Genomic DNA, 14294 nt, shown 5'->3' with positions numbered 1-14294 from the left:
AATTTAAACATAAAATACAACGGTGAAAAATAACTTAAAATTTTTTTTTAAGGTTTATAGAATTTCATGATCTATAAGACTTTTGTATTGGATCATATTTTTAAATGTGACAACATGATCTTATTGGGAAATTTCGATTTTTTACCATGGGCAGGAGAGAAAAATTCTATTATTATTGCTTATGTCATCTGCACCACATGTCAAAACGATGTTGGTCTGTGAGCAAATTGGCTCATAGCGCTGTAAGTAAACAATCACTCATAAAATGGCTCACCAGACTGACATGGACAAATTTGAAAATCGTATATCTTCTCGCTCCAGGATACCGGCTCCCTAGGGATACACTTTTTTTGGGGAAGTGCAATCATGTATACCGAGGCGTACAAATCTAGATTCTAAACTTGTCACATCAATGAGTCGATTGAGTATGCCACTTGACGAGTTATTTTATCACAACTCAAATTATAAAGGCCATTAAGGCCACCTGTGTACAAAGGGCCCCCTATATTATTGGATTTGCGATTAGGACAACCCAGAAGATGAAAGCAACCCAATAATTTTTTTTTAAAATGTCGACACTAAACAAGACTTCTTTGTTCTATGTCGACATTTTTATATATGTCGATTTCTAAATGTCAGCATTGACGTTTTCCGTGGGGTGCTCTAATAACGATAAAACTTACATTAAATTCGCCACTTTTCAATTATTAAGTTTGCCCACATCATATAATGGGGTGCCTTTATAATTTTTTCTATTTTAAACTTTTTAATTATATATACATAAATATAATTTGTTTTAGGGAAAAAATAGAATTATGTTATGTATGTTGAGTGCATATTTTCCACCATTCTCGAATCGGTCATGCCCTAATTAAATCTTCTGACCCTCTTATATTCATAGTTCTCCCCTTCTTCAATAGATCGGTCTTTTGGAGTAGATGGTTGGTTAACATGGTATCGGAGCACTAGGTTTGTATAGGTCATGGATTCGATTTTTTCTACCCTTAAGTGTCATGGTTTCGAAACCCCACAAAGCAATGAATTCCTTGAGGCCACCCTCTTGGGTCTAGTTGACCCTCGACTCAACCACTTGCACAAAGGACTTTCCTAGGGGGTGGTGCATGTACATGGGCCAGACTCGAACCCAACCCAGCCCATTAACAGCCCTAGCAACCTGGTAGGAATAGGGAATCATTCCAAATAACAAGTATATTCGGATGGTTTCAGACTTGCACCAGGTATCATCCTGAAACTTAGGGAACCCTCCTACGTGCCACGTAGCACACAATGTGGGAAAAGGGAGACCCATTGACGATGAAACTTTGGAAAGGAAAAAGCCCTAATATTTTTATTTTATTAATTTAAATTTAGATTTACCTTCTGGCGGGAAGAAGACCAACAGTGGGAGAGTAAGAGTTGAAGTTAGCAGATCGAAGAGCATCAACAATGGCGGCTTGCTTGGGGACCAAGAAGTTCACTATTTGAGGAAAATTAGAAAAGAAAAACGTTTTAAGTGACATCAGCTGATCAGCATGAGGGTCCCACTAACAGTACAAGCTAAAGTAAAGAGTATCTTTTAATAGTGTAAATTTAACCCCAACTGCAATAAATTCTTCTTCCTTTAATCTTAATGTTAATATTTAATATTATTTTATTTTATAAATAATTATTTATTAAAAGCTATTTAAATCTTACTAAGGGTGGTGAACTCACATCTTGTCATCCAAAAACATAATCCAATGCCACATGCTTTTGTATGAAATGAAATTCTAAGAATTTTAATAAATAAATTTAAAAAAAAAATCATTATTTTTCCTGTTGAATTCTAATTTTAAGTTTTAAAAATTCGATATCATCCATCTAATTTCAATATCTTAGATCAAACTCAAAACATTATTTTAATTTTTCTTTAATATATGTTTTTTCATGAAATCTAGAGGGATGTTGTGTTGAATTGCCAATGTAATGATCATGTGGGCCTAATGACCCTTTGTAAGATTTGAAATCCTATTAAATTGTTAAGGAAAATATTTTTTCTTTTTTAACATTAAAAATTTGTCAAATATTTTATTAATTTTTTTAATTTATAATTAATTTTGGAAGTCTCTTTACATATGATGAGTGGAATACCACTCTTTACTTTAACAAGGTCCACTATTGTGTTTTATTAGTTTTTTATCCTTTCCTCAGGCTTAGGTTGAAAAAATCCCATTCAAAATCAAATGGCATAATATACTATTTGATGGGTAGTGACTTTTCATCTTCTCCAAATTCTATTAGTGTTATGAGAAAAGTTTGGCATTGGAATCTTAGTTCTCATTTTAGTTGTGATATTTTAATGTTTATTTGTAAGTGTGATACATAATTTAAGTAATTAGGGTGCAATGGGTCTTGTTAACGTGTGCCCTAAGAGCATACGTTGAAGTGCAATAGATACACTTTGGAAATTGGATACTGAAAATGACTTTGGAAAAATTATTTTATGCCAAAATACCCTCAGATTCCAATTTTCAAAGTGTATGTATTGAAGGAGAATTGGTAACAAAAAGTCTGATTGCTGATGAAATTTGTTGGAAAATGGGCTTATAGGAAACATGTGATTCCTAGGTGGACCTAAAGTTTGTTCCCATAATAAGAGATTATGGTATTAAATCATGCAACACAATATTTTCTTTCTTATTTATTTATTTTATGAATTGAGGTATCTAGGCGTTGTCGGGCACCCGACTAATCCTCGGGGCACATCCTGTTCCCTAAAATGCTTTTGAACTCCCAATATTTTCATTGTCCTTCATATTATGTTTTTTGGCCACTATCATTGGACAAGAAAGTCTCCAAGGCATCAAATTGTAGAAGGCCATAAAAAAATATATATGAAACCAAGACCAGAAACCACCCAACAAGTATCATACTAAACATAAACATTAACAAATAATATGATACATGTGTCCTTTGGTACTCACCATAGATATCTGTGTCATCTTTTAAAGTCAATGGGATGAATCACTTCAGAATACCCTTAGAATAAGATTGAACAAGACCCAATCTTATAAATCCCCTAAAAAAAGATTTTTAAAATTCACAAAAATAGGAATTTACACAATCTATAATACAACCCAAAATAAATGAATCAAATGGATTCATTTGATTGTGCGTTTTGGGGCATGGTGACCTAACAGAGGTCCAATAGGTGCACTATAATTGCAGCAAAAAGAGCTATATAGGACCTATTTTGATGTATTTATTTCATAATTTACACAAGAAGTTTTTTAAAGGATTTCAATAATATTGAACAAAATACTTCAACATCATTATTTCTAATGTAACATGTTTTACATCCATCGGTTCTCCATGTTATAACTGACATAGCTACTTCAATGGATTTACTGGAAGGAACAGAACCACTGAACCTATTGGAACTCAGGTTCAAGCTTCCGATTCCAACCATATCATATCAAATTGCAATGGATTTACTGGAAGGAACAGAACCACTGAACCTATTGGAACTCAGGTTCAAGCTTCCGATTCCAACCAACATATCATATCAAATTGCAAATCAACATTGTCATACAAAAATAAAATTTCATACATCATTTCATTAAATTAATTTTAAAAATTCGTACCCATACAAAATGTCCGAACAAACTGTTCAAGTTGGTGAAGATTGAGAAGTGTACACCCTTATACACCAAAAGTTCATACAAAATTGCAACCATATGTCATTGAAGAACCACATAACTAAATTCAGGTGCCAGGACTCCATAAACCATAACCCAAAAAGAGATGATCTGAATAAACCAATAATTTCGGTAACCACAACCCAAATCCATTGAACCATATACCTTTGTATCTAAAATAGAGAATATGTGAAAAGCAAACAGAGAGACAGAGAAGAAAATACCTCTCAGATCTCAAGTGTCCAACCCTTTGAGTACAATCTACGATGGATAGGGTAGTGTCGGTATTTCAATTGTTTATAGGGCCCCTAAATCTCGGATTTATTTTGTTTAATCTTTTTTGAACTGTGTGCTTGTTGGCATTGATTAGTGGATGAATCATGAAGACAATTGTCAATTGCCTTGCTTCACATTCTTTCTTTTGTTAATATTCTTCCACAAAATTGTAAATTATCTATTCTTGCACAAGCTTTAAGAACAGATAAGGCATATATGCATGAATATTACCATTCCTTTAAACAATTTATAATCTTATTGAGAGAGAAATGAAAAATACAACAAAGAGTAAATATATCTGGAATGAACAAGGGAAAAAAAGATTACCAATGAACGACATCATAATTCCTCCACGAACTATGTTTCTGATTGCCAAGGCCTACCATAGACTTCAATCTTCATAGGCCGTTCAATGCTAAATCAAGCTTTCACATCCATTTTCTTCATTTCTCATAGGAGGAAAATTTTTTAAGTGGTTCAAGAAAACCTAAAAGCAGAGAATGTATTATCTTGCTATCTTCTTCTTGTGGTGTTTAGCTGGACCACTTAATGAGTTTTCATCGTTCACTTTCCCCACCTCTCGTTTGTTCTCTCGGTCCTTCAACTTTATGTTGATGGCCTTAACTAGTAATTCGGTCCTTGGCTCCGGTATCATTCCCTTTGACGTCATCTCAATGAAGTAATGCAAAGCTTCTTCCATCCTTCCTTTGTCGTGAAGTCCATGGACCATAATGGTATAAGATCGTTGATCAGGTCCGGCTCCATTTCTCTCCATCTCAATCCACATCGATTGTACTCCCTCTTCATGATTCCAATCCATAAACAGTTTCAAGATCAAATTGCAAGTGTCGCCTGTGATGTTGCAACCATTTCTCTTTATTCTCTCCAAAACCTCAGGAACCTCCTCAGGTTTCTTCAACGATTTGAGTAAGTAATTGTAAGTTCTAGCATTAGGCATGCAACACCCTTTCTTCTGTTCCATTTCATCCAATAGCTCATAAACCTTATCCATCCTCTGAATGCTGCAAAGGTGCTTGATGAGGGAGTTGTACGTGGCGACATCTGGGGTGCAACCCCTATCATTCATCTCCCCAAAGATATCAAGAGCTTCCGGAATCTTCTTTTTGAAGCACAAAGCATCAATCACAGAGTTACAAATGGCAACATCCGGGGTGCAACCCTTCTCCCACATGGCTCGAAACAACTTGATGGCAGTACCCAACTTCCCAGCCTTGCACAAAGAGTTTATAAAAATCCCATATGTGAAACGGTCTAGCCTGCACCTAGAAGAGATAATATCATTCCAAAACCTTTTTGCCTCGCGTAAACTCCCCAAAACACACCACCCATTGAGTATAATGTTCCAAGACTTTATGTCTGGGGGGAATTCTTTCCGCTTTGAACGAAATAAGAACTCTGCCGCTTCTACATGTTTGTATCTACAAAGAGACATTAGAAGTGTCTGGAATGCGATCAAATCAAGTGGAAGTCCAAACTCTCTCCTCTTATAGAAAATTTCAATTGATTCATCCACCTTATGAGCACCTGCATATCTATTGAGGAGAATCCCAAACGTTCTCTCATTAACAAGACCCTCTCTCTTTGACATTTCGTCAAACACTTGGGTCAATTGTTCAAAGTGCTTCATCCTCCCAAGAATATCGAGTATCTCATTGTAATCTTTGGTTCCAGGCGAATAACCACCAGTTTTTCCTCCTCTTGAAACCCAATTAAAGAAGAGAAAAGCGGGTTTCCAATCAGAACGAAGCCGACGAAGCACGTGTAGAACTAACTCCTCTGTCACCAACAACCCACACCCCTTGAGAGCCTCTTCCAGTTCCTCGACTGAGCTATTTGTGTGAACCTTGAGGATATTTTTGACCTTGGCAACATCTTGGGCCATAATTGAGGTGCCAAGGTCCGCCAATAACACCGAGGTGTCATCAGAATCAGTCCTCAAGAGTATTGGTACAGTGCCATTCGAAACCCTCGAGGAATCAATTGTAGGAATAGGATTTCTTTCCACATTCAAATTTCGAGTGGGAAAGATGTAAGGAAGGAAGTTCTGCAACAAGAGGTGGTGGTAGTAGTCATTACTGAATTGGGTGGTGTCAAGTTTGAATTTTTGTTGGATGTAGGGACGAAAACTTTCCCAACAAAAAACAGTTTTTAAAGGTTGAAATCTTCGATACATATCGGACTCTTCGTTGCATAAAGTTCTGCTGGAGTGCTAGTGCTCTGTTCTATAAATATTTTGCCCTGATCGTTGCAGTTGCCATCATCATGCCATCATTGCATATATATATATACATCTATCTCTAAAGATCCAAAACACTCGAGAGAATCCTTAACGAAGAATCAAAAGTAATTTTCGATGCCCATTCATGAAAAAATGTCCATAACTGAACCTGCAAAACACACTGATTAGGGAAAAAAAAAAAAAAAAACGTAACTTGCAACACTGAAAGCCAGAAAACTGGAAAACTAGAAACACCCATGTTTACAAAATCCAAAATTTCACCTTTTTCATCAACCTCGCCAACATTAATCCCTAAAACCCCAAAACCCTTCTCTATTTTCTTACTGAAAAACTTCCCAAACCTCCTAAATCGCCCAAAACCCAATTATCTTAATATCAACAGAGCTGCTATTGCACCTCTTTACAACATTGGAATCTAATTTTTATTTGTAGGGTGGGTTTGTGTCAGAATTTAGGATTTCTAATTTTTCCAATACACTTGAAGAAGAAGTGCAAATCGATATAAATTTAATGTAATATACATACCAGGATTGAAAACCACGACGCCGTTCGTTCACGTTCGCCCTTTTCCTCTCGAAAACGCAGAACGGCAGAGGTTTGAAGTAGTAGAAGAAACGAGTGTAAACGATTTAAATTGAGAGATTCTATTGCCACACTAACTTTTACTAACGCCCCCCAAGGCATTTTAGGCAGGGTAATTTTGGGATTTATTTTAATTAATATGGGCAAAGAGGTCATTTATCCCATTAGACGTTTTTAGCATAGATTCTTAGGGAAATCCATCATCTTTAATATCCATAAAAATTCTTTAATCTGATTAATCTGAAATCAAAATCTAATAATATGAACCATGCAACCTCCTAAACTTCTTCACACTTCGGAGTGAGCACTTTGACATATTAATATAAAATCATCATCTTCAATCCTTGATTTAATTGAAATTTGATAGTGCATGGACATTGAAATAATCCCATGTGAAGAATGATGGCTTTTTGGGTAAAAAAAGAAAAAAAAAGAAGAAGAAGAAAGAAAATATGTTTTTTAACAAAGTTGTTGAAGATGAGGGTAGTTTACGTTGTCGTCATTTATTTGTCTCTCATAAAAAAAATAGTCAAATGATTGTCATTAATCAAAAGGGCTTTTAGTGTATGGGATCCAAATGGTGGGGTTAGGGCATCGACCCTATGCATTTTGATGGCATTGGACACAAAAGCCTAATGATGAGACATAAACTTGTGCCATATGTTACAATTCCTATGTATTTGAGAGATTGGGGATTGAACAAGATGGTTCCCACTCTTCGTTATTTTGTTCTTATAAGGGAAAATTTGTTCTTTAGGCATCCAATATTCTCTTCCCATGTGTCATCATTTCATTAAAATGTGGTGGACTAATTAACGGATCAAATTTACACTACGTCAAAATGCGCCATAAATGGTTGTGCAAGACAGTCGTTTTCATGATAAACGACTGCTCTAAACATCACAAGAGTAGTCGTTTTAAAGTGAGTCGCTTTTTATTTGTGACAAACATTGTCAATAGGAAAAGTGTCGTCATAAACAACTGCTTTCAACAGTCGAAAAAAAAAGACTATTAACAACAGTTGTTCTTTTGAATTTTTTTTATAACTAACGACTGCAAAAAAAAAAAAAAAGGCTGTTAGAATTGCCCATATTACTGTTTAAATGGCTAAGAAAAATTATCAAAAGACTGAAACTAACCAAAACACACAATGTAGGACCCAAAAACAAAAAGTCCCGATGGATGCATAGAAAGCACACTAAAGCTGAGCATCATTACAGGTCACTATTTTCCCCCAAGTACAAGTAACTTTATCATTGCTTCACCCATACATCAGCATAAGGGAACTTGTAACCTGGACCTTTTTAGTTCGTGATAGTGAATCCATGGGAGCTTTCCAACGATGTAGCGTTGGAGGCTTACAGGCACAAGTACATCATCTCTATGCCATAAGTGGACAAAACCTTCGTTGTTTGGAAACGGGTTCTCAAGATCCATAGGATTGAATTCCCAATTTCTAAAACCCATCATCATGTCGTGATGGAGGGACTCAAATTCTCCTTGCCGCTTTACCTGTGCCTGAGGAAACAAAAATCAATTGCTGGGTATTAGAGCAAGAGTAATGTCATTAAATTACGATGAAAATTTGAAACTTTGAATCAGTCAGAGATGGGCGATAATTGAAGGAAGAACTAGTGAGAATAAATGTGCATCTTAATGTTCTAATAGATTGAGCACTTGAATTGAGAAAGTAAAACCAGATTTGAAGACACATGGATTAATATAAGACATTGCTATAGATAGGAAGCGAATATTCGGTGAAATCTGCTATGTGTGGCTTTAATTCAATTGAGTTAGAATTTTCGTGGCGAGAATCTAACAAAGCTGCTGATTGGTTAGCTATAAGTGGAGCAATTCAAGAAAATTTAAGTTTTTTTTATTATGATATTCTCTTTGAGGATATGAATGTTTGTCTTTTTTTTCGGCATTAGTCTTTTAATTAATATATCAGGGTGGGGCCCTTCATAACCTCAGCTTATCGATAATAAAAAAAAGATAATTCTTCTATATAACATGTTCAGCAGAATGTGCCAGTGCCAATAACTAGAAGGGAATTAAATATCTTCCAAAAAATGGTGAGTAAGCAATGTATAAAGGCTTGAAAGTTTAAAATGTGAAAAGTGTTTAGTGTCCTCAAGAAAGAGAAGATAAAAGAATTTCAATTAACCTGTTCTTTCACCACTAGCAAGGTGTCTCTATTCCTCCTGTCATCTTCCCACTCAGAATCCAGAGGCACCCATCATGCTCGATCATATCCTACACCTTTTTTCTAGCTACTTCGTGCTAATGTGCTCCATTGTCACACGTGATAATGGCCACGTTGAATGGCTATACAGTTTGGCACTTGTGTGTAAATACTTCGTTCGAAATGAAGATGGAGTCTCCATTTATCCTCCCATGAACTTGATCCAAGACAAAGTCTACATGACTAGCTAGTTAGTAAAAAGTTTATTATGTTACTAGAATATTTATTCCATATTAGATATGGTGTTGTATATGTATATTACTACTACTTCTTCATGTTAATGTTCAATTAATTATAGGTACCACCTGAAGGATTCAATTCTTGCTGAGTTGGTCATGATTCAAGGTCCATCGAAGTTGTTTCAGGCACCCTTCTACCATGTTCAAAAAATGCCGGTGGTGAAGGTAATGTGTGAGTAATAGAATGGCTACTAAGCACAATAACCACAGATGCCATGGTAGGTATGTCTGCAACATCATCTTGAACACATAATAGCACAATGTGGATGCATCTAATCACTTCGCTTCTTGAAAAAAAAATCCTTCAAAGTTGAATCTATCAACTCTAAAGTTGTCCCTTCATTCCACTGTCCATGCCTACAATAGCTCAACGTATATTTATTGAGGATAAATCCACGTTCTTTAAGTCAAGACATTCTTCTTTTACTTTGTATGGATATCCTAACTTAATCAATGAAATAAAAATGAAAATTACACCCAAATAGTCATACTCACATAGCTTACAAGGTCCTCAACACACTCTGCTTGATAAAAACTATTGTTTTTCTTACCACTCACAATCTCCAGAAGTAATAAATCAAAACTGTAAACATCTAACTTCATTGAGAACTGCTCATGCATCGCATACTCTGGTGACATATGCACCTAGAGACCAAGAAAGAGTGAAAGCAGCTCCTCAAAGATAGAAAATTGAAAAATATCAGGTCCTTAGAACATTGGTTCATGAAGAAAAATAAAAAATTAGAGTGACCAAAATAATTTTGTGGTGAGTGAAACCACAACAATGTTTCAAATATCAACAAACATCAATTTCAACTTTTAAACACAATGCCACAACACAAGTAGTGAAGAAATGCTTGAACATGACAAAACTATCAACTTGCCATTACCAAAATCCATTGCAACTAGATTTAAATTTCATCAGCATTAGTATGGAAGAACTTTTGGAAGAGAAAACACTAATGTTTGGTTAAATAAAAGGTCATTTGCATCTAGGCTTTGTGAGATAAATAAGTATCATTCCTCATCAAGAGAATTAATCCCAAAATAAGTTGGTGAAGCCTTATAGGTTTTCTCCATGAAAATTCAATTTAACGCTTTCATTCCTAGCACATATTGTGACAACCTCATCTACAATGCTTCCAACATCAGTAGGTACTAGAACAAATTATAGAAATCACACTACATAGAGTATTCTCTATAGAATGTTGACTAGAGAGTTGTTTTCATATTTGAGACTGTTTGGTTATTGGGGGAGAGGAATACTACATGAAATAAGGTGTTGTTGGATCTAAATGCATATGCAAGAGCAAAAACGGTCCTAATGTGCGAGTCTTGAATCGTTGCAACAATGTAGAGGGAGTGGACAATTCTGTTAGAGTTCCAACTAACCCTTTTTTATACATTGGAGTGGGATTGGAGGATGTGAGTGAAATTGTGGATAATTGTTTTAGGGAGGATAAGGATTTGGGTCTTAGGAAAACTTGAATGGGCCCAATCTGATCAAAACAAAGTTTTATGGATTGTGGACATAGTTTTTTCTTTAATAGACAAAATTCATTTTCTCCTTTTTATATTTCGAAAGTCTATAATTACTGTAAATAAGGTATGGATGTTATAACTTTTGTGCACAAGTTTTGCAATTTTATTCAAATCTGTGGAAGGTCAAGTCAATGTATATTTCCTCTGTTTTCTCATATATTATCTATTTAATGATGAAATGAACTTCTAGGATTTAGTATCCCCATCTAATTTATGTGGATCTCACCTTATATTGACTAGAGTATTCTACAACGAATATTGATTAGAATATAATCAGATTCGATCATGTGAGGATGTGATTAAATAGATGATCATGTTTCAATCTAATAAAATAAGTTCTATGATGCAAATGACAACTTGTACCCTAGTCTATGATCATGTTGTCTTTCATAGTCTCACCACATCCTGATAATTGTTATATTCATCCCATAAACATCTTTCTTGACAGCTCAAAATCTCGTTTTATAATGCATAGTTGAACTTATGTATTTAAAAATCTGTATCCTGATTTCTTTTGTGATAATCAACCATATATATTGCAAATATAAATGGAATTTAACCTAACGTCATATAATCGGGACATCAAACATAAGTTTAAAAGGGGCGAATTATTAAGCAACTACCTATTATCATCATAAACAATTGAATGAAAATTACATTATTTTTTCACAATAATATAATCTCAAATAATGATGGAAATCTGTTTTATGATTTAAAGAATAATGTAAACAAGTTGTTCACGATGTTACTTTTGTAGTTGTAGCAACGAACCAAAGCATCAACATTCCCCAAATGCATTCATGCCTTACGTACGACCTCATCGAAGATTGCCTCCTCAGCTTCCATATCCACTCCAACTACCTCAATTACTTTTAACATTTAAAAATACAAGTTCATTTGTACTAAAGATAACATACTAGTTACTCCTAGCTACAAAATACATATGAATCCCACATAATGAGATTACCAAATGAAAAACACATAAAAGTGCCCATATTGCAGCACCAATACCTCAACCACAAATCTTGCAAACCTGATTTTCCAAGTGCTTTAAAGGTTTTGCAATTGGCTGAAGAAAGTCTTATAATTTCTCATCAAAATTAAAAGGTTAAAACCCTAAAATATCAAATTTCAAGTATAAATTGAACTTAAACTTTGAGATAAGAAGGAAATAAGTTGTTGAATACTAACCCGTGCATCTCTGTTTGCCTTCATTGCCAATTAAATCTTCACTTAGAATTTTTTTTCTTCACTATTTCATTTTGAGATCAAACACCTAAAAAGAAAGATTGAGAATCAGATCTCCATAATTTTCATTTTGACTAATCTACTATCACAGTAACATATATCTTTACTGGGAAAGAAAATTTTGATCTACTAGTGGATCAACTCCAAAACAACAAAATCTCAACCTTAAAAACAACATATAGCATATGTAGAAAGAGAGAAAGAACCTCTTTTCAGAAACTCTAGACCCTTCTTGAGCAACGAGCCTTGGTTTGGTAGATCTCAATATTAATATAGAAAACACCCCCTATTCTCTGACAAAGCAACCTTTGAACTAATTAAAAAGGAAAACCCTAGATTTGTGTGAGAGAGAGGTTTGAAAAATGTGGAGACCGATTAAAAACCATAAATTTGTTTGTTCGTGTGAGAAAGAAAGTAAAACTCTAGCATGATTCCACCTCCACTAAAAATTATGAAAATTTACCTAGAACACGATTTGGAGAGTGTGAAAACCAGTCATCTACAAGGAATTAAATCTATTGACTTCATCTTCAAACAATCAACTTTACCTTAACCCATAAAAAATTCCATTGTCATCTACTTCAATCCAGTTTTGTTCTTCAGATTTGACGTTTAAAACATTAAAAATCGTTGAAGAAAACCCTTCAAAATGTACTTGAAGCAAATCCCAGAGCCAGCTATGTGAATCGTGCATCTATGAGTGAGAGGGAAGGATATAATATTTTGTGCATCTTCTATGCGTCATCAGGGTTTCAACTGATTGAGTGGTAACAACAGAGATAAACGACAACCAATATCTATTGTTAATACTGACATAAATCCTGAAGCACAAAAAAAAAAAAAAATGGGTGGCTTTTTTTAGTACGACGGTCTATATAAGTCGATTAAAATCCACGACTTATGACAGTCATTTTTCCCGCACATTTGTAGTCGTTTTTAATCCATTGTGACGTAGTGTTAAAATTATAGAAAGGATTTGATCTATTTCAAAGACCCAAGACTCTTTTTTATATATGTTTTGACCTTAAGCTTTCCCATCAATTAATATTACTATAAGTTAGTCTATCATATTTTTTCTTGACATAAAGGTAACACGATGGCTACTAAAAAAAGAGAATCGTAAGCCAATGTCCACATGACTGGACTACATGTCTAACTTTAACCAATAAAGGCGAGTTCAATTTGTCTGGGTAATTTGGTATGGTAGGCAAAAGGTGTTTTTTATTTCTCATTCTCATTTTCTAACAAAGTTTTTTCCATTTATTTAATTTAATGAGTTCAAAAGTAAAATGAAATAACACTTTTATGGAAGAAAGTATAAGACAAGAATATCAATATAACATCAACATAACTATTACAAAAGGAAGATATTTCAAAATGACCAAAAATTAAAAAAGAGAAGAAATTTAAGAAACTAAGATATGAGACACTTAGGTTTTCTTTGATTTTCTTCATTGAAGATGTCTCCAAAGGCATGATGCATGGCTGCAACAAATTCTAATTCAACTTCTTTGTCAAGTCATCTCTACTCAACAACAACAACAACACAATATTGGGTAATAAAAGATAAAATAGAAAGAAAAGGAATCTTCCGGTATACCTTGAGCTTCAGGGAAGTGATCAACTCGGCATGGTTGAAATGTTAGAATTCACATAACTGTGTGGCCTCATTGACCTCCACGGTTTTGATTTCCAAATTGCATAAGGATTCTATAATATAATTGGAATATCAATATTATTGAAAATCCAATATAATTAGAAGTATTATATTCTTTAAAGATTAGTAGAAAACCTTGATGGATAGGAAACCTATTAAAAGAATAATTTTAGGCCATCAACCTTCATCTATAAAAGGGATTGGCTACCCCATATTGAAAACATTGAATAGACAACGATTTGTGGAGAACACACAAAATAAGATAATACTAAAAGAAGTGATATCCATCAATCACCAATCCAGCCGATTCATATAGAGAGAAAGGAGAAGGTGAGTCTAGAAATAAAAGATCAACTTGATTGGGATTCCAAAGGTTACAAGAAACATGGATTGAAGGACACACCTCCAACATATCAAATCAACGATTTTGCTAACATAAGGTAAGTAACCATAACTTTGTTTTAACGTGAATGATATGTTTAAGATATGCATTGATTAGATTTTATTGGGACAATAAAAGTCATGTTGAAGATTTGAATGCATAAATTTTACAACATGTGATATCAGA

The 14294-nt window shown here is 34.4% G+C and overlaps 1 protein-coding gene and 1 long non-coding RNA gene across 3 annotated transcripts; both read right to left on the bottom strand.

Moving 5' to 3' along the window:
* Positions 1–4190: 4190 nt before the first annotated feature.
* Positions 4191–6892, bottom strand: LOC147390431 (Tetratricopeptide repeat (TPR)-like superfamily protein). Its single transcript, XM_086460242.1, has 2 exons — positions 6739–6892; positions 4191–6361 (listed from the first exon to the last, which is right to left on the bottom strand). The coding sequence occupies exon 2, from the start codon at positions 6145–6147 to the stop codon at positions 4459–4461; it is 1689 nt and encodes a 562-aa protein (XP_086316368.1). The 5' UTR covers positions 6148–6361; positions 6739–6892; the 3' UTR covers positions 4191–4458.
* Positions 6893–7863: 971 nt separating this feature from the next.
* Positions 7864–12810, bottom strand: LOC147390430 (uncharacterized). 2 transcript variants are annotated; one of them, XR_015170344.1, is made up of 4 exons: positions 12276–12810; positions 9346–12097; positions 8963–9215; positions 7864–8313 (listed from the first exon to the last, which is right to left on the bottom strand). It is a non-coding gene; the product is annotated as an uncharacterized LOC147390430 (long non-coding RNA). The 2 variants fall into 2 exon arrangements; XR_015170343.1 differs by having other exon boundaries at positions 8963–12097.
* Between the last annotated feature and the right edge of the window lie 1484 nt (positions 12811–14294).

This window comes from Akebia trifoliata, chromosome 11, assembly GCF_017979445.1.
Source record: "Akebia trifoliata isolate Shusen 1 chromosome 11, ASM1797944v1, whole genome shotgun sequence".
NCBI lineage: Eukaryota > Viridiplantae > Streptophyta > Magnoliopsida > Ranunculales > Lardizabalaceae > Akebia > Akebia trifoliata.
The sequence above is the reverse complement of the archived record's forward strand: the minus strand, read 5'-3'. Positions and strand labels throughout refer to the sequence as shown.